Here is a 21,174-nt window from a genome sequence, read left to right as displayed (position 1 = left end):
AACAACATGAGGGTGAGTAAATGATGAGAGAATGTTCATTACTGGGTGAACTATCCCTTTAAATATCTATGTTATGTCAATTACATATGTCTCAAATCCTTAAATCAATATTAAAACATAAATAAATGCAATATATATATATATATATACACACACAGTATATGAAATTACAGTGACCCCAAAAAGTAGTCAGACACTTAATACACACTTATTATATTGTATACTGTAGATAACACATTGTCAACATAAAAAAATAAAATGCTGACTCATTGGGGTCATGAAGCAAGACTTTTTGTGGGACATGGCTGCTTTAAAAGTACCTCAAAGCAATAAAGAAAATCATACTCCAAGTATGAGCACAGAAAACACATACATAAGGTACCTCTATGAGCTCTGGCCTGAGGTTGATGGTGTAGAGCCAGTCTGTGAGGTGTGGGTATGAGTCCAGTGCCAGCGGTCGGTCACTTCCTGGAACACTCTGCTTCCACTCTAACTGTTTACGGATGTACTTCACTATCTTCACCTGTAGAGGGCCATCACACACACACACACACACACATAGACTTGTGTAACGACTGGTTAAGACAGCTAATTTCGTCTATGGTAAGGAGCTACTATCAAAGGAACAAAAGGTTTGCCTTTTAAACTGACACTGCTTGGCAATCTTGTGTATCCTCAGATTAGTTTAACAATTTTTTCCCTTCAAACTAAAAAGGACTAAGCATTGATTGTGTGAAATGTCTAACATGAACCCTGCTGGAAAAAAATAAATAAATAGCTTAAACCAGACTAAGATAGGTAGCTTGTCTTAGCTGGTCTCGCACCAGGTCATGCTTGTCAGCTTGCTGGTTTAGAGGGGTTTGGGGAACATTTTTGGCTGGTCAAGCTGGGAGACCAGCTGGCCGACCAGTTAAACCATTTGAGTACCAACTTGGCCAGGCTGGAAGAACAGCTTAAACTAGCTAAAACTGGCAAACAACTTCAGGCTGGTTTATATTTTCTTTTTGTTTCGTTTTTTGTTTTTGTTTTTATGCAGGGAGGTTTTTGTGGTCTAAAATCATCTGAGAACAATCAGTAATAGCAACAAAACTGCATTTTTGTGACATCACAAAATAATATTCAAATGTTTCATCATATGTTTCACAGCACTTCTGAGAAAAAAGGAGCAGATTCAATGGGACAAGCAAGATGTCACACGAGATTGAAGTGGAGATGCGTGCATGTGAAACCTAGAGATACAGTATTTCAGAGCAAGCAGATTCTCTAAACCTATGTGTCCGCAATTGAGCGTTGCATGCAGAATGCAAAGTGAGAACAAAGCAAAGGAAATCCCCATGTGTGACTTCATTGTAAGTGGGTGATGAACATTTGTGTTTGTATGTGTGTGGAATCAGCAAAACAACAAAGTAACTACAATGAGTGCAAACCAGGGGTGCCATGAGCCTATTATTTAATAAGCAATCAAGGGGACCCTGGATCAAATCCCGACCAAATATATAGATGTTTTTAAACCAATTGCAACCGAACTTGACAACCAGTGATCCCAATGCATTTTCATTGTTTAAAAAAAGAGCAGCCTTGACAATTTGATAATAACTCCCTTTGTGTAAGGTACGACTCGATTGGACTGACAAAATTTAGATGTGAATTTCTGCCAGTGTTTTAGGCAAACACTTTTTTTTTAATACCTAAAATGATAGTGCAACTTAATTATCAAGGGCACAAATAACTTATTTAAATATTTATTTTTATTTTATATTTTTGGGGGAAAAGTTCCTTTTAAAATCCACTTAGCTTGAATGGGCATTACGCTTCTGGTACAAACACAGTTTTTTTTTTTCCACTTTAAATTAAGGCCAGAGCCTAGTTTCAAGCATCCACCCGTCATTATCTTCCCATTACTAGACTGATATTGGGCTAAAAACATCAAGCCAATCATGTTCAAGTCTCTTTCTACAAAGATGGTGCCCTGCATTGATTGGTGTAGCGCTCCCACTACAATAAACAGGGCTGTCTATAAATAGACACTGGTTATCATGGCAAGTGAGTCTGGACTCTTTCTCATGGGGGCGTCTGTTCAGCCACTATGGCAACCCTGGCTGGAACACAGCAGTGGCTGCAGCCAGAGTCCCGTGTGACATCATGGAGCAGCAAGACACTGTGGTCCACAGGTTAACAGAAACCACCACACACCTGCTTTGAAAAGTGCAAGTTCAAACACCCCTGAGACAGCCACAACAGCAACTCTATTCATAGAGAAAAGGCCATTTTCACTTGCTGATCTATACATGTTACAGACTCTATACAATTCATGTAAACATGCCATCAGGCTGGTGGCTGTTTGATGGTCCAAAAGGCATATTTAGGCAGCATAAAAGTAATCCACATGACTCCAGTCGATTAATTAATGTCTTCTGAAGCAAATCGATAGGTTTGTGTAAAAAAATAAATTGATAATTAAAACTTTATTAACTAAAAAAAAACTGTTTCCTGCCAGCAGTCGATGTATCAGTGACATAAGCACTATGGCGTGTTCACGCGAGAAGTCGGAAGCGTGCGCATTGTATACAACAAAGGAACAAATGTCATATGAGAGTTAGGTCATTTCAAACAGCAATACAGCACTGGGCGGAGGCAACGATTTAAAGTTAAAAACTTTTTAATTATCGATTTGTTTCTTATACCAACTTAGCGGTTTTTTACAGAAGACATTAATTGATCGACTGGAGTCGTGTGGATTACTTGTATGCTACCTAAATATGCCTTTTGGACCGTCAAACAGCCACCAGCCTGATGGCACCCATTTACATGCATTGTATGGACAAACTGAGCTGATATGGGTTTATAAAATTCTTCATTTCGGTTCTGCTGATGAAGGAAAGTCATACACATCTGGGATGGCTTAAAGGTAAGTAAATCATGAGAGAATTTTCATTTTTGGGTGAACAAACACTTTAATAAGCTGCTTCAATGAGCTAATTGCTGGATTTTTTGGTTTGTAGTGGAATTTGTTCAAAGCAGTTATTTGTTATTATTATTTACCAGTAAACGAGACATACTTACGCATGTTCATCTATTATTATTATTTCAGATTTCCCTGGCCCTAAACATGGGTGGTGCTAGAGGCGGGCTGAATAAGTTAGTAAATAGTTTTTTCTTTTTACATATATATATATATATATATATATATATATATATATATATATATATATATATATATATATATATTAATGTATATGTACACAACATTTATATAAATGACAACTCACAGATGTAACATTTAAACTTTTACTATTTAATGTTTTATATTTTTACATTTCATCAAAGGATGGCCTCTGTCATATCCACAGAGGTCTGTGCTATGCCCCGAATATCCACTGCATGGATGCCTGCAGGATTTCATCTGAGGGTACGCACAGAAATCTGCCTACTGTAACCTTATATCTAGGGGGTTCGGGGTGCATGGTCCACTGGGAGATGTTTTTTTTTGTTTTGTTTTTTTGGGTAAAACCAACACCAAAGCATTCAATTCTGGTGACTTTGAGAGAAGCATTTTTTTTTTAGCATTTATGTAACTATTGGCTAAAGAATTTCTTCCAGTAATGGTTCAGAACAAACGCATTCTCGCAGTAAAAAAAAAAAGCTAAACGGACCAAAACGAATTAAGGATTTGAAGAAGATCTTTTTAACTTGACACAGCGTCTAAAATGCAGCACTCCCATGAGAGATGCTATAAACCACCCTACTTGATCCAGCGCTCTTTGTCCTCTGTGTTCATAAATATACTGTTTTACTGTGCTCCAAATAATTCAGTGAAAGAGCACTCCAAACTAATTGTACTGAATCACAAATCGATTCAGATTGTTTTGCAAGACTGTTTGGCTAATTCACTGAAAAGAACCAACTCAAAATAATTATTCATTCTCAAATTGGGCATCGCTAGTTCTTTTAAACAGAAATAGGGGACATTTGATGATTGATGAAATATTCTGAGAGCAAATGTTTCTCAGGTCAGTCGGAGCGCACATGGTATACACAGTGCGTACAGCCGTACAGCTGCAGGCGCCACTGATCCACTGACCCTACTGTAAAACCACCCTGCCCCACATGTAACAAATTAACAAGCAAACTGAATAGGTTATTTTTGCTCAGAATACGCTATAATAAACACCAGACTTAATGCGGATAGTCAAAAATATCACAGTGAGAGTGACAGGGCAGACTCTTGTCGAGCAGAAACAGAGGAGAGTACCAGTAGTTTATGAGAGCTGCCAGTATGTAAGAATAATACCCGGTATTATGAACAAAACAACAGATTTATTGGTGCCGTGACTATTTCACACAGATGTTACACACTTTCCTATAAAATGCATGTTTTGATAGATACTCATGCTCTGTCTGTAGAAAGATATCTGTTGACAAAAAAAGTCCTTATAGGTCACTGTGGCAGCCTCCACCTGTAGCCCAGCAACCAGCCACCTGTTCAGTTGATTAGCTCTGTATCTAAGGTCACAGTGCAGCTGCCGTATTAGAACACCTTACTAGCAGTTAACGGGATAGATCACCCAAAAATTCTAAATTAAGTTCTTTGAAAACAAACAATAAAGCCATCAAAATTTAAAGTAGTTATGTGTTGATAAACCCAGATGCTTCATCCTGAAGTAGGTTTATTTTGTGATATCAACCGGCTGACTGTACATTATCCCGCTTATTACACAGTTACTAAGCAAATAAATATATAAATGGACATAAAATATTGATTTGCATTGAAATTATGTAGATAAGTGATAAGAAATAGATCGCTGAACAGCTGAAATCCACTACCGGTTTGCGTCAGAGTTCTGTTGATGTTTATTTTGTAAAAATGACCAGCTGACTCCTCATTATTCAGCCTATTACAAGGCTACTTGCTAAATAAATACATAAATGGAGATGAAACATTAATTTGAGTTGAAATTATTTTTATGCAAGTATATTTTTACTTGCAGAGATCGCAGAGTGATCCAAGAAGCGGAAAAGATGACTCGCAATACCCAGATGAACGGTCTAATACGACTTAATCCCCAGATGTGCGGTTGTTATTCTGACTCAAAAAAAAAAAAAAAAAAAAAAAAAAAAATTATAATATATATATATATATATATATATATATATATATATATATATATATATATATATATATATGTTCATGAATCTGACATCACTACTACTCTCATATATATGCCAAGGAGAACTATGTCGTATGTCAAGATTTTCAGTGAATAATAACTTACATTTGCAGCTGTTTCTCTCACAAAGCTATCGAATGTCTTCCGAAGACTTGGAATATAGCATACAAGTTGTATGGACCACTTTTAAGATACATTTATGGTGCTTTTTCATCCTTTCTGAGGCTTCAAAGCTTTTCATTGTAATTGCATGGAAAGGCACGACCAGCACAGTCTTCAAAATTCCTTTATTTGTATTCCACATAAGGAAGTCATATGGGTTGAATGACATGGTGGTAAGTAAATGATAGAGTTTTTATTTTTTGAGTGAACAATCCTTTTAATTCCATTGAGTGTTCGATCTGAGACAAGACAGCAGCAGATGAGTTGAGCCTAAACTTTAATACCTCTCCAGTCACATAAAGTGAAGTTTATTATCACTTCGCGATGTCTAAACCACTATCCGTCAAGATAGCATGTAGCGTGGTTTTCAAATGAGGACAAGAGCAGCGTATCATTAAAGTTTCAGCAGGTTTATAGCAGTCTGAGAAGGCGTGCTGACTTCTTTTTGTCTTAGAATGCTCCCAAGCTGATTTAATGCATTGGTCGGCCACAAATGCATGCGGGTGTTAGTTTGCACCAGACACAGGGTGGTACAATGTGCAGGGGTACGCCTGTATTCAATGACTATCTCTGCTCTCATCTGCCGTCTCTGTTACACCTGGCTGGAGTATGGGGCAGGGGGGACTGGTATTCATCCCCACCTGCTTAACTAAAGTGTCTGCATGAGACTGGAGAGGGTAGGTTGAGAATCTTTAGTGAAATTAGAAAGCAGGCAGTCTTGCAAGAAAGGGCTTGTGCATGCAAAATGAGCTAGCTTCTTCATAAGAGAGGTAAGAGAGGGAGACACAATCCATACTGGGTGATGTACTGTACCTCTGATGATGTCTGTTACAGTGGCGATTAAGACTACATGGGAAGCATGACTTCCCCTAATGATTGTTGCAATGTTAAGTATTTGTACAAATAATCTATTAAATATCTATTATGCATCTGAATAAAATTGAGAAAAAGAAAGAAAGATAGAAAGAAAATTATAGAGTATAAGAGTATAGCAAGTGTGATGCTGATTTCATCACCATGGTACCTGGTAAAACTGTGCTGAAGAAATTTTAGGAAGAGGCGTGTTTCTGGCATGGGGGTGTCCAGAGTAGGACACATATGATTACATAATGGAATTTCCCTATCTACTTTCTTTTGTGTCAGCATGTATCATGTCATAGCCCCACTATAATATTTATTATATTTAGTTTATTTATCAATGAGTGCATGAAATGCGTAAAAGCTTTAAGGCATAAAAGCTTCACATAAAGAACTGCCACAGTTGTAAAAGATGATTAGGTAACTGTAGACTGCAGTGGATCCTGTTACACATGGTGTTACCAATACAAGCAAACCAGCTCCTATTGTTTCTGTTAGAGGCATAAAGGCATATGGAATAATGCATGCTAGGATTAAACAACCATGCTAAATTCCAACAGTTATGGAAGGAATACAGTTTATTCAAATCGATGGAGCTCAAACAGGGAGACAATACTTTGAGACTTCAGTTTTGTCACAGGGGAAGACAAATGTTGCAATACATTGTAAAAACAATGTCACAGACTGTCATAAAATAAAATTTTTATCGAAGCCCCTGAAGTTGATTTCCAGGGGCATTTTTTTTTTTTACCTTTATGAAGGCATATTTTTCTAACCACATAGAAACACATTCTTCTATTGGATAAATTCATTAATAATAACATAATATTAATAATTAATTAATTTAATGAAAAAAATAAATACTCTGTAATTTGTAACTCTGTAATACCTATAAAAATAAATCACTTTAAACTCATGTTTTACGTGATGATATGTATAGCTAGGCCTAGAACTAAATTTGAGGAAATATATCAGATGTTACAAATAAAAAAAATAATAATTTTGCCCCCACATTTTTTAACTTCAGGGGCATTTCTGACACTTTCTGCCTTGATCTCCTGTTGATTTCTGACCCTGATCATAATGCATTTTATTAGGTGGTTGTGTGACCTGGAAGGCCTGATAAAAATCATGCATATGAAAAGAAGATTTCAAATAAATGGAAAAAAGCATGCAGGCAAGCACACATTAAAAAATGAAGTTACGACAGTGAAGATCTTACACGAGCCTGTGAAGCGTAAAACACAAAAAAGAGAATTGAGAAAAAAAAAAAAAAAGACGGTTGAAAAACCGCATGGGGATTTCCTGATATAAACTAACATTAGTCGGCCGAAAGACCTATATGCTCCACTGCACCTAATGAGCCACACAGTGATGTGTTAACTTTCCATCCATAGAAACAAAGTGCATATGAGCCTCAAAACGCCTTTGATGAGCACTTACGCTAATGAGCAGCAAAGACTTGCATTTCCCAGAAACCAAAACTGAGACGTTAGGGAGCCGGCTGTGGCTTTTAAAATGTGTTTTTCCCACATCTCTACACTCAATTATGATATCAAATAGTTACCTATTACATGGAAGAGCATCATACAAGAATATCATGCAAACAGATTGCTTAGAAAGCCAGATTGTGTCATCAGAAAGTTAAATGAGAGGACATCCAACAGTGTGGCAACCGCTCTTCCCATTAACTGCATATTTAACGATTCTGAAGTAAGCCGCAAGTGATGCTGCAAGCAATAGAAACAGTAAAGGTTGTTGCATGTGGTTTACAAGGAAATCAGGTTTTTCAAACAGGTTTGTATCTTGACTGTACTGCCCAAGTTTCAAATTAGGTACATTGTTTACATTAAAGGGATGGTTCAAGCAAAAATTGACTCCCCTTCATGTTGTTACAAACCTGTATGACTTTCTTTCTTATTCAGAACACAAAAGTAGATATTTTTATGAATATCGCAGTCTGTCATCTCAATTCAATGGCAGTGGATAGTGATTCACTTTAAAGTTAAAAAAGCACCCAAAAGTATCATAAAAGTAGTCCATGCGACTCGTACACCATTTTTGCACCAAGTCTTCTAAAGGCGTATGGTAGGTTTGGTGAGAAACAGCCCAAAGTTTTGTAATTTTTCAATAAAAAATCTTGATGTCTGTTGCACGTTCATGAGCGCTATGAAAGAAGCTTGTTCACAGTGGCATGCATGTTCACATGAGAACCTGCATTGCATAGAGCTAAAAAAATAAAAAATAAAATTTACATATTGGGAGAACTATTTCTTGAACACTGTGTCAGGGCTCCAAACTAAAAAAATGACTTAGGAGCCATTGGCTCCATAACTGAAATATTAAGGAGCCAAATGGCTGTTTTTAGTCGCCAAATCATATAATTGCTCGATTTAGATTGTTGATCAGAAACAAGATAAAAAGCAGAAGAAAAGGTTTAATAAACAGTATATATAGTTGAGAAGATACGCAAGTTTGCATTCCCCTTTTGTCTCATTAATGTTCACTCCCTTTTCATAATTTATACAAATTTAAGAGATAAAACCTTTTTTTTTTTTTATTTAGAACTGCCCTTCAGAATCTAAATAAGCAGATATTTACATAAAGCATAGTATGCATATAGTAGTGTGTTGCCTTCTTGTGCATCAATGAATGTTTGCAGCTTGTGTAATAAGTGTGTATGAGTCCCTCAATTGTCCTAAGTGTCAAAAGCTGGATCTCATATATATATATATATATATATGGGATAAAATGGGTCATTTAAAATATAATAACTCATTATATTTTTATTTATTTTACATTTGTGAGCCTAAACAGAAAATTGTTAGACTTCTGTTTTGTTTACCCTTACAAAAATTAACCATAGTTACCACACAATTAACCATGGTTACTACTACAATATTACTGTAGTAAAACCATGGTGCAGCGAGCTCGTCAGAAACAGAATGTGTGAAAATCGGCTTGAGACACATTGGCGCTCTAAAGTTGTATTCAATAACTCACAAGATGATATCTGACGAAACCACATATTTACGCACACAACCTGACTGTCGCCAATGGCGACTAGATTTTAAATTATTGTCGCAATCAGTTATTTTTGGTCACATTTGTGACCATTTTAGTCGCAGTCTGGAGCCCTGCTGGGTGATAAAATAGTGCAACAAATTTAAGTTAGAAGTGATAAGTGAGAAGTAATCCATGTTACTCTATGTTTTTGTTTTTTAACCTTCACAACACTATCAAGTAACTTGAGTGTTTGCATGGTTCTGCGGCCGTCAAGTGGAGTCAGAAATATTGTAATTACGACTTCCGAGTACATGCATGACCATGTATTTACAAGTGGGAAACTCTGAATTCTAGATGATACCAGAGTTGCCGAGTTGTGACATTGGAAAAGACATGTTGCCATGAAAGATCAACAAAAGCAATGATTTTGCAAAGTTTTCAATTTCAGTGTGTTATTCAATAATATTAATTTTTATATATGAAAGTCAACAACTGACTCGCCCTTCACGGTTTAAGCAAAATTATTAGTAATTTGATACCATGCATTAATAATTAATATAGGGTGTATTAAAGGGATGCAGGTGTATTCAGTTATTCTTATTCACTGGTAGATCAAAAAAAGAGAGCTTTTACTGTTGTTCAGTGAGCATTTGCTTTAGTTTGGCTTCTTCCGTATTTTGTTTCTGACTTGAATGTATGAAATGTCATAATAATGAATGAATGACTTAGACATTTCCCATTATTAGTCCCACCCACAGTGTAACCTAATTGGTACACCACATAACTTTACATTAAACATCAATTATGTTCTGACTGGCTATGGATTATTGAGGGACATGAGTTCACAGAAAGATAGAAAAATCCATCACTAATGGGCTTTTATGCATTTTATTTTACCTCCAGGCTATGCATGCAGGAATGTCCAAATGTAGTTGATGGTTTGTCCATTTTCAGTTTGTACCAACAGACCAAGGTTCTTGTTTTATCATTCTAAGTGGTTGTTGGGATATTTCTTTTGATTTCCATTGTGAAAACACATTAAACATGTCCCACAGTGGCCTGCTTTCAGACGGGGAGACCCCTTCATCAATAGCAACGTAACTACAGCAGGCAGGGGCAGCACCAAATACCCTACAGAAAGACAAGCACGTCACAACTCTTAGAAGTGTTATTGCAGACCACAAATTAAACTGCAATACTACCCAAGTACTGGTAAATTATCAGCCTAAAATAGTCTAGTGACATCATCCCCCTCCTGATAGTTCTCAGACTACAGATAAAATGATTAATGGGATGAGATTAGTGAGCGAAAGAACATAATTTTGAATGTCTTCAAACCTCAACTTGATACAGACTCAGTATAACAGATTGGCTGATTTTTGGTTAGCAGTCTACAGTCTGTCAGTATATACAGTACTGCCATTCTCTGTTAAGACTAGCTATGTTGGTCCACAGGAAATCCCCAAAACACCACTGACACAGTTTCCTTACCAGCACGAAATGGGGAGTAGGAAACATGAATTCAATGCACAACACTTTCTGAAAAAAGGGACTTGCATCTACAGTGTATATAAAAAAAGATGCATTTCAGATTTGCTTCCGAGAACCCACACAGTCTGTAGACCAGCAGACTGGTTGTGGGCAGATCTGTACAGATCTGTACTGACCCTTTAGAGAACATTCAGTGATATCCATATGACTTCAAACTGAACAAGGTTTTGTTTCGTAGCAATTCAGTTCAAATGGCAGTGTAACAGTGTGGAGCTTTCAAAAAAATAAAATACAAAAAATTTACAAAAAAATTTCAGGGTGCAATCTGAAGTGACTCCAACACTAATGCCATTAAAGGGACATTGAAGAAATGATGTGCAAGATTAAAGCCGAAGTGGCAATTTCCACCCTGGTCTCGTAGAATCACATTACTTCACCTACATTTTTGTAAAATGAGTTTTACGTGACTCGTTGTATGTTTCGCAGCACTTTCCTGGTGAAATGAACACTAGAGGCATGACAACAATGACATTAAGCCTATTTCCTTTCTCACAAATCATGAGTAAAATGGCAGATTATCATTTCATTAACACATACTTTTCACCCTGTTCCTCACACAATGCTCTTTTATGACATTTAAACACTTACTATAGAGAATGACTTATAAGGCGATACATATGAACATCTGCATTACATGACCAACTACATTTACAAGCTTGTTCAATTACAATAAAATTACGCAGAAGCTCAACTGATAGAGCGTTGCACTTGCAAAACAAACGACCTGGGTATGAGTCCTGAAGATCACGCAAGTCAACACGTGCATTTTTGATCTATCAATTGCTTTTTCTTAGGGTTAGGTTTAGGTTAAAGGTTTAGGGTTGAGAGGTAGGTTTTGTTGATTTTAAACATCCGTTTGGGAGAAAAATGTACTCCCTTTTGGCAACACACAGTGGACATGTCATCTCGGAACTGTCGCAATATGTGTACAGAACCATGTTACATAAATTTGTAAATGTAATTTTGTAATATAAATTTTAATGGGATCAGGCTGGTTATTTCTACACCACTAGTGTCACCAAATGGAATTGCAAAAATACTGATTGTTTTCAAACAGTATTCAAACACCCCATCTTCCATGGTGTGCCCAACAGATAGTCCAGTCCTAAACTCACACCACTGGTTGAGGCAATGTTGCTATGCTGGGCTGGTCTAGATGCTCAAACAAACACCGTTTTGATCGGAGAGACACAGTGTTTACACTGTTGTGGGGAAAGCAACCAACAAACAGCTTACTTATAGTTCTGGCTGCATATTAAAATGGGAAAGGAAAAAGTATTTTTACATAAAAAAATAAATAAATACATGCCTCGGCTTTAAGTGGAACATATTTACACCTGGATGAAGACTGACCGACATTTTTTTCCTAAAAGTAAGCTGTGAAAAGAGGTGACAAACTTCTGATCTAAACTAGATCTGAATTTCAAACACTCCACAGCTCACCACAATTGGAATAAGTGCACACATAACAATAGAAAACCATTGCATATCTGTGGAGACACAAAGAAGTATAGTTTAAAATACAAAATAAAATTTCTTGTGTCACCTCAAATCGCCAACCCTCATTGAAAATGAATGAGTCCTGGTCGCTTTGCAAAACACCATCAGAGTGAACGCAACTTTCCTCTGACATCTTTATTAGGAGAGAGAAGGGCTCTGTGCCCAGATGGAAATGTAACACTACCTGGTTATTATAGTTGTTGTGTAACACATGGTTGTAGGACATCTGCTGGTGCCCAGGTCTGCATCTGTTTCCTTGACTAGATCAAACAGGTGGATCTCCTTTTGTTCCACCTCCGAGACAGATAAAGGAGATGTCATATTGCAAACTGCCCCCCTTCTCCAATATCCATAAACACACACAGTCTACACAGTTTATTCAGAGTGCTTGATGTAACCCTACTCCTAATGCAATTCTGCCTGCCGCTAGCAGGCTTATTGTTTAAGCGGAGAGAGGGAGGAATACATTGCCTGGACTTTCCACCACTTTTGTTCTTCAAGCTTTTGATGGTTGCCCTCTGTCTATACAAAAGTACTTAGTGGAGATTGGGCAAGTCTGACCCACTTTCCCAACCCTTTCGCAAATCACTCCCAATTCTTGCACACGAATCACAAGTTATGTGATTTTTTTTGTTTTGTTTTTTGTTTATCAGACAGCTCCCACATCCAGATGAAGGGAGGGCTCTTGTTATATATAGCAACAGCCACAATAGCACATTACAAGCATGCTGCAATCTTTCCAATGGCCAGGGAAGACAGGCCACCAACCAAAGATTCTCAGCTGTTCGCCACAGTCATTCCTTCAATGTTTGAATTGCCTCCACTTCTTGAGAAACAAACACAGCTAGTTTTCCACAGGAATTTAGAGATTTAGAGATAGGGATCTCAATGTTAACTGCCATTTAGCATCCTCTCTCTGTGCTCAGCTTTGAGATCACAGATGACCATGGTTATAAAAGTGTGGCCAGACGGTACATGCCCAACCCTGCAGAACTGTTTCGATCACACTCAGTACATTTAGAAGCACAGTTATAATTGGTCTACAGCAGGGTTTTGGGTAGTTGAGCTATACAGTCTTCATCTGTATGTCCAATGTGACACAGTGTGCAACTGAATATTTGAAGAAAGGTTGTCAGCTGGGGAAGAGAAGTAGAAGTTTTCAGGTTGACCTTGATGTCCACTTCTGGCATTTTGGCGAATTTTTACTTTGTAAAGTTCGCCGTTCCTTGTTTTTTGTCCCTCAGTTTATTTAAAGCTGAAGTGTGTAATTACTGCACCACCAGTGGTACCGAACAGAATTGCAAAAATAAATATTGTTTTCAAGCAGTTTATCAAGTACACCCCTGTCTTCTGGTGATTGAACAAACAAATAGTTCCACCCCCTACTCACACCATTGTAAAAGTCAGTTTAGAAAGTAACTTAAAATTAATTACTTTTTCGATGAAGTAATCAGTAAAGTCAGTAATCTAGATAAAATTTTAGAGAAGCAATTAGTCATTTGTTATTACTTTTTTAAGTAATTTACCCAACACGGCACGTCACACATCACCTCGGCCTTTCGTAGCATGCACACAACACAGAGGCCACTTGTGGTCCGATTAATGTGTATACGTGTGGTACGAAGCCGAGCTACAATTGTATTATCTAGGTCTGTTAGTCCAACTTTGGAAAAATCAGACTGAAACGATTTCAGTCGGACTGAAGCGTTTACATTACATTTTAAAAATACAAATGACTGTTTTAGTCCAACTGAAATCAAACTTTTGAAGAGCATGTAAGTGTACTAATTGAAATACGTTCAGAGAAGCTGTGGAGGTTACACTGAAGAATTTGCATCACCCATCACTGATTACATCAGCAACTGTGTGGATATGTTTATGATTTTCAGAACTATCCCAACTAAATAGCCTCAAAGCTTCAGCTTCAAAGCTTCTGATTCTAGGAACAGAGCGCACGTCACACTGAACCAACTCTCCACATGCATCAAAACAGCCAAGGCCTCATGCTGTTCACTGACTTCAATCGTCAGCCGAAGCTGTGTACAGTCAGTCCACTCCTGTGCCCACCTTCCTGACCTGTGACAGTTGCTTACATGCACAGATACAGTCGTACTTTAGTGGGTTTTTGCGTAGTCGAGCTATGGTCTTCACCTGTCTGTCCGAGTATGCATGACATAATAAACCTCTACCTTTTTTGTATTGCCTTCATCTTCTGGGTTAAATACAATCACACGTCACCTCTGTCTTTCAGATTATGCTCAGAACAGTGTGGCCAATTTGAGTCTGATTAACATGTGCATGCTGGATGAAGTCGGGCTACAATCATATTATCTCGGCCTTGTAGTCTGACTTCACAAAAAATCAGAATGATGTGATTTCAGTCAGACTGTGCTATACATACATATATGACATATTAAAATTATGAATTACAGTTTTATTCTGACTGAAATACAACTTTTACAGTGCATGTAAACCTACTGAGTGTTGCCAAAGATCTAAGCAATTACCGTACATAAGCCGATGACATCACAGTTGTGGCACTCATCAACAACAACGAGACTCAAAAGTCTCAAAGTCTAACGAAAAGTGAGTCTAATGAAAAAAGATAATTGGAGACTTCAGAAGGAGCTGAGTAGGTCAAATGCCCCTGCTCATCAACGGTGTAGACATAGCTTCCAATTCTTTGGTGTGCAACTTGCCAGCGACTTCCCATGGACCATGAACACCTCTTTCTTAACGAAGACATTCTAAAATTTAAAATCATAGGTGCCAATTTATGTTCTTGCTTGTGGGTGCCCTAAATTATCGAGTCCCTCTCACTCCCCAATAAAAATATATACACTAATAGGTGCAGGATTTTAATGCGGTGACAGAAGCTACAAAAGGTATCAGGGTCCTATAATTTCTATGGTTCTTTCTGCAACAAACCTTATTGGTTCTCATTGTGTGGTTCACAATGAGAACCAGTGAGGTTTGATGTTAACATCGTTGGCAACATTTTTGATTTAAGCACTTTATAAATTTTTTTTATTTGATTGTAGAGCGATTAATGTCTTAAATATCGTTCTGTTCATTCCACAAAGTGATTGGGTGAGTTTGGAAAGGCATACTACCATACTATTTCTGTTGTAGACACATATGGCAGATATATTAAGAGCAGTATCGGTAGTATGCCATTCCGAACTCAGACACTGTATCACTTCAGAAGATAAGTAGTACTTTTACTGTTTTATTATGTTTATTATATTCATACTCCTACCTACTGAAGGAAGGTTGATAAGCATTAAGTGCAAAACCGCCAGATGACAGAAAAGTTTCTTCCTGCAAACCGTCCGACAACCTAAAAACTCTTACAGCTTACAATTACCACCCTTGCCCAGTGCAGTAGTGTAACCCATCCTCCTGACTGTGCTTGTAATTGTTCCACCTCAGCACAATCTTTGCCGCATTACAGTCGCTTTATGAGCACTTAACACTGTACACGTTTACATTTTGCAACGCAAGTCTGTATAACACTGTCTGCTCTTATTTTAACACTGTAAACTTCTCAGTCCATTCTGTTTACTGTTTGGTATTTATTGTTTATTGTCTGTAATTATAATTTGCTGTGTGGCCTGGGTCACCACAGATTATCATTCTCTGTTCTATATTTTTGCTGTGGTTTCAGAGTAACTACAGTATATGTCATTATGTCTCATATGTTTGTCTTATAATAAGTAGAGTGACAACAACGCAAGTGAGTGAGCCCTATTTCTGAATTTAATTGTGAGAAATACAAGAATTAACCCACTCCTAAGACATAGACAGTAGAAGAGTATCTTTCTCTCACTCTCAAATAAGATTGACAAATAAAGCACCAGATGCAACAACAATGTGACAATTACCAATGTCTGTGGGAACTAGCATCATAAAACCTTCCAAGGTGGATGGATTATTTATGGTCTCATCATACCCCTTTTGAGTATTTATAAGTGTGAGTATGTGAGCACAGACCATTAGGTGGGAAATACTCAGAGAAAGCCATTTATTGATTCAGAGAACAAGGTGATTGACCTTACTAAGCAGATAACATGTTCATCTTCAGAGAAAAGCGACTGAAAGTGACACTCTTTGTTCCACAGGTTCAACCAACTAGGGATTTCAGTTCATTTTTGTGGGAGGGGTTAACCAGTGTTGCAAGATACCTGTGTGTGGTTAAAAATAGCACAAAACTACTCTGACACTCCTCTTGTTTGTAGAGTGAAACTGAGATAACAGGCTGTTTAACCTGGAACATACATTTTTAAATCCAGCTACAGGACTTTGATTAGTTTACTCGTCTACAACAGGTTATGGCAAAAGCATTCCATACATTGCACTGATTATCATGAAGATCAGTATGACAACTGCTCAGTATGAAAGACTGTACAACTTCATTATTGCAAAAGCCTAAAATGTACGTTTATAAGACATGCCACTGCAATACTATATATCTGAGGGTGCCTTTTGATGTCTTATGCACATAGGTGCATTACGGACCGGGACAGTGGGGCCAGTGCACAGGGGCCCTTGGCTACCAGGGGAACCTGGGCTGCAAGGTCTCGTAGCCCATCAACTTTGAAAACAAATGTTTATATACGCTTGAATATGTGGGCCCAAAGCTTATTAAAGGCCCTCTCAATAAGGCCCTGTGACTATGAGGGGCACCAGCCCTCTTATAGCACAATTTTGCCTACCTGTTTCAAACTACATTTCTTGAGCCACTCTTTAACCCTATGATACATGACTTTCTAAAGCCTCATCATCAACATGATCAAAACTTAGCTGAAAAACCTGTTGTGTGCAGTGTACTATATGTATACTGTCTCCTGGTGGAAGTTTCCATGCTCTTCTGGAAGTAGAAGACCTTGTAATATAATTTCCAGAATGGCTACCTTCATATTGTGATGCACTCGTCTTTTTGCTCTCAGGCCTTTGCTGATTTTGATAAAGTAAAATTAACAATAACGTTTATAACAATAATGTTATTTCAAAATTAGTATTTATTGAATTGAAAAAACATGTGCTTACTTAAAATGTCATTTTATAGAAAAATCTGTTTAAATAGGTTTAAAAATATATAATTTTTAGACTATTATGTCATACGTTAGGTTAATAGGGTTAAGCTTTATTCTTTGTATGAAAAGTGCTGATGAACAAAAACATTTATTATACTATTCCAACACACTTTCACAGCGAAATTGTAAGGATTTGTTCGACTTTTCTAAATTTGGCTAATTTGTATGTTATCGTATGACTTTCACCACAGCCAATGACATCGCTGGACATCGTTTCCATCTAATATGCGACAATTACTTGCTTCTATCACACATAACAGCTTCCTATCATGTTTACACACTCTACTGATTGGTTAGGTTTAGATAAGGGGTTTGGGTAAGGGTATGATATTAATAAGCATGTCCTTAACGCCTCGTGCGTGGAACTTGCTCTTACATCCGCATTAGACATCCGAGCATTTGCACGTGATGAAATCGTATGAATTTATACGAAAGAAATCGTTCGAAATAGCCATCTCGTAAAATATGTCTGAATTTTCATGAGATCGGGTTGAATATTCATTGCTATAACTGCATGTTTGCCCTACATTACAAAATTTTACTGGGCTTAGGATGTTGGGAAAAATAAATTATTTATATTTTACTTTGTGTGGTTCAAAAGTACTGATTAAACTAGATAGTAAAGTTTGTTGAGACAAACTATAATACTGGTTTGACAAAACCTGTTCTACAAGTTGAAAATAGTTTTACGTTTTTTAAGGTAGAAATTTTTACAGGTCTTACAGTAAGAGAAAGAAAGAATGAAAGAAAGGAGCATCTAAAAGCAGATTTAAAGGCTTGTGTGTAAGTTTTGGCAGTTGAAGTATGAAATCAACATTCCAAAACAGACTCTTAGCTCATTTGAACATTCTCTCAATGTAATGTAGTCATGGGGATTTTGACTTATGATGCCTTCACATGGCTTTTTTAATGGGAGAAAAATAATGGTAGCCAAGCTGTAGGGTCGTTCTATACTGAATTTCCAATAAAATGACCAAATGACCACTATTTTTGAGCTCCACACCTTTCAGCCCTTTGAAGCTCTCACAAAGTAGGGTAAAGTCTTTGAAGGAAATAGGGTATAGGTATGATCACTTCTGAATGGAACGTACCCCATAATTCAGATGAGTTAGGAAAGATAGGGCAGTGCGAGCCAGAACTGTCTGAACTCTTTGCCAAGTTTCACCAAACCCATGTGTAGATGCTGTAGGAGCCTATTTGTTACATTCTTCAATATTTAAAGTGTTTGAGGAAGTTAAAATATTTCATAATGTATTATTGCCTCTTTAAATATATGCACGTTTACACATTTATTATACATTTTGTTACATGCTTTTTATTTTTGTATGCATAACTCGTAGTATTTCCAAGTACAGGTATCTACACTGAGTTTACATTATGGATAACAAATGTTAAAAATGGAACCTTCACTTTAAGAACAGTGGTTGTTCAGCAAACTTATTTCGGTTGAGTGGTTTCTTTACCACATCTGCTCTGTGTGTTTGAATTAATCTGACTGTAAATAACAGAACAGCTATTAAAAGAGACTTAAATCAATGAAAATTGATTGCGTGGATCACAACTTTCAAAGATGGGGGGGACCTAAAAGAATATTGGCCCAGGGACCCTTGCTAGTCATAATCAGTCCCTGCTTATGCATAGGCCTATTTTAATGCACAGTTTGACAAATAAAATGTCACACTGAGCGGGTCAGCAGGTGCACACTTAAATAATTACTTAAAGAACCAGGAAGTCATATCAGTTAAAGGGGGTTTCCATGACCCCATTTTTTGTATCAATGCATCAATAGAAAAGAGCAATTTATGATGACTGCTATGATCCATATTCTGATGAATATTAAAAAAAATCTAAGTAAATGCTTTTGAAGCAATTATCATTATGTAGCATATCAAGACCTATCATTGATCTCAACAAAACATCCTGAGTCGCACTAAGTAATCAAAGTTTTGATAAACTTGTCGGATGTGTATAACTTGGCATGTACACTATCCATAATAATTCAATGCACGGTTGCGTGTTACTCATGGACACAGGGAATCCCGACAGCTTTGCAGTTTGACATTACCTCTAAAGCGCGTATCTCGTGTTGGGTCAGGTCGTTAGATGCGGCGCACTTGGTCCGGAGTCCCTTCAGACTGGAGATGGAGATCTCGATCAGGTTCTGAATGAGTTCGCACTGGTGAAGCGCGTCCATCCCTACGGTCCTGCTATCAGTCCCTCCCAAATGCACATCATCACTTGTGACCATGTTTCCACCGCTTCCAGAGACACTAGTATCCATTCCTCTGCATTGGCACGGCTTGAGGGGCATGGGCTCAAACCACAGCAAACACTAGTTCAAAGACATTAGAAACAGCACATTGAATTGTTCAACGTAAGAGCGCAGACATACTCCTGGAACGACCTGGACTGGTTTGACAGTCCGATAGGGCGCGTTGTCAGCTTGTTCCGCCTTAGACGTTGTGTCTCGATCCCGTGAACCCCTAAGAAGCGCTCGCATAGGTTTGAACCTCTGTCAGCTGTTTGAAACATCGTTTGAAGCGTTGCATCATGGTGAATGAAGTTCTTTGAAGACGCGCAACGGACCGTTTGTAGATTGTTACGTAATGGATTTCTTGTTTAAGTCAAGTTGAACAGAATCGGACATTTATATCCTTAGCCTACTATTGAGTCTGTTGCCACATTTAATTTTTTTTTTTCATAACTCAATGATAGACATAGAAAAGACATGTTTTGTAGTGTTTTGCAACTGTATGTAACATACATTATTTTCCTAAATCACAGTAAAATTTGATTATGTACATGTGCCTAAATATATAAACTCTCTCTCTCTCTCTCTCGTGTGTGTGTGTGTGTGTGTGGCACACACCTTTCAGCTGTCAAAATGCAAACAGATGTGCGTATTAACATAAATCATGTTTTTAATGTATTCTACATATTTAATATTATTTTAGAAATATATGTAATCCTTTTAATGTTCTTAAAAATAATTAACTGAAAGTCAGTAACTGCAATCTGATTACAAGAAATGTAATGTGCTTCACCACTTTTTGTACTAAAAAGTAATTCGATTATAGTAATTAATTACAGTTGTACTTTGTAACTAAATTACACCCAACACTTTATGTGGCCATATATCATATTTCTGTATATTGTACAATGTTTGGCATTGTATCTAGTACTGTAAAGTGTGTTTGTACCGTATTTTGTAGTGTATTATCTTACACATATTACTGTAAATTTGTTAATGTGCATTATTTAATGTATGTTACAAAGCTGTACCTACAAAAATTTCCACCAGGCTGTTGCGTGGCAATAAAAGCTTCTATTCTATTCTATTCTATTCTATTCTGTTCTGCCTGGAAATGAAATGCATCAAAATCAGAGATATTTATTTGTTTGATATCAGTATATCTTCAATTTATTGTACACATTTAACAATATATTCCCTTTATATTTTAACTAGGATGTAACTTAATTTATCTATCTCGTGTTGACTCAGTGATGCAGTGTTCCCATTATGACATCAGAGGCATAATTTGTATAAGGGCTGGAAAAACATGTTCAGTGTGTGTGTGTGTGTGTGTGTGTGTGTGTGTGTGTGTGAGAGAGAGAGAGCATATATGACTGTTTATAGCTACTGCTCTGCCCACTCAGATGAGAAGAGAGCAGTTTTTCAAACTTTCCACTCAGTTAGGACTTGCTAGGAATCCTTAATGTCAACAAATTGTTACTCTAATTAAATAAAGATATGATCGTCCACATAAACAGGATTTTGGCAGCTCAGAGTTTATGCGAGTTTTTGTTTTCTAGAGCTACTATATGCAATATAC

At 37.2% G+C, this 21,174-nt stretch overlaps 1 protein-coding gene across 6 annotated transcripts in view; it reads right to left on the bottom strand.

Annotated features, from left to right (window-relative positions):
* Positions 1-19,944, bottom strand: part of LOC127430222 (kinase suppressor of Ras 1-like) — a 61,311-nt gene extending 41,367 nt beyond the window's left edge. For 2 of the 6 annotated variants that reach the window (XM_051679829.1, XM_051679830.1), the window contains exons 1-2: positions 19,407-19,942; positions 374-523 (exon numbers count right to left, since the gene is read on the bottom strand). In XM_051679829.1, coding sequence (XP_051535789.1) covers positions 374-523; positions 19,407-19,652 — 396 coding nt within the window. In that variant the 5' untranslated portion in view covers positions 19,653-19,942. Of the gene's footprint in view, positions 1-373; positions 524-19,406 lie in introns of all 6 variants that reach the window. The other 4 variants (XM_051679827.1, XM_051679828.1, XM_051679831.1 and 1 more) reach the window with 4 other exon arrangements.
* Positions 19,945-21,174: the final 1,230 nt, after the last annotated feature.

Source organism: Myxocyprinus asiaticus, chromosome 39 (assembly GCF_019703515.2).
Source record: "Myxocyprinus asiaticus isolate MX2 ecotype Aquarium Trade chromosome 39, UBuf_Myxa_2, whole genome shotgun sequence".
NCBI lineage: Eukaryota > Metazoa > Chordata > Actinopteri > Cypriniformes > Catostomidae > Myxocyprinus > Myxocyprinus asiaticus.
The sequence above is the reverse complement of the archived record's forward strand: the minus strand, read 5'-3'. Positions and strand labels throughout refer to the sequence as shown.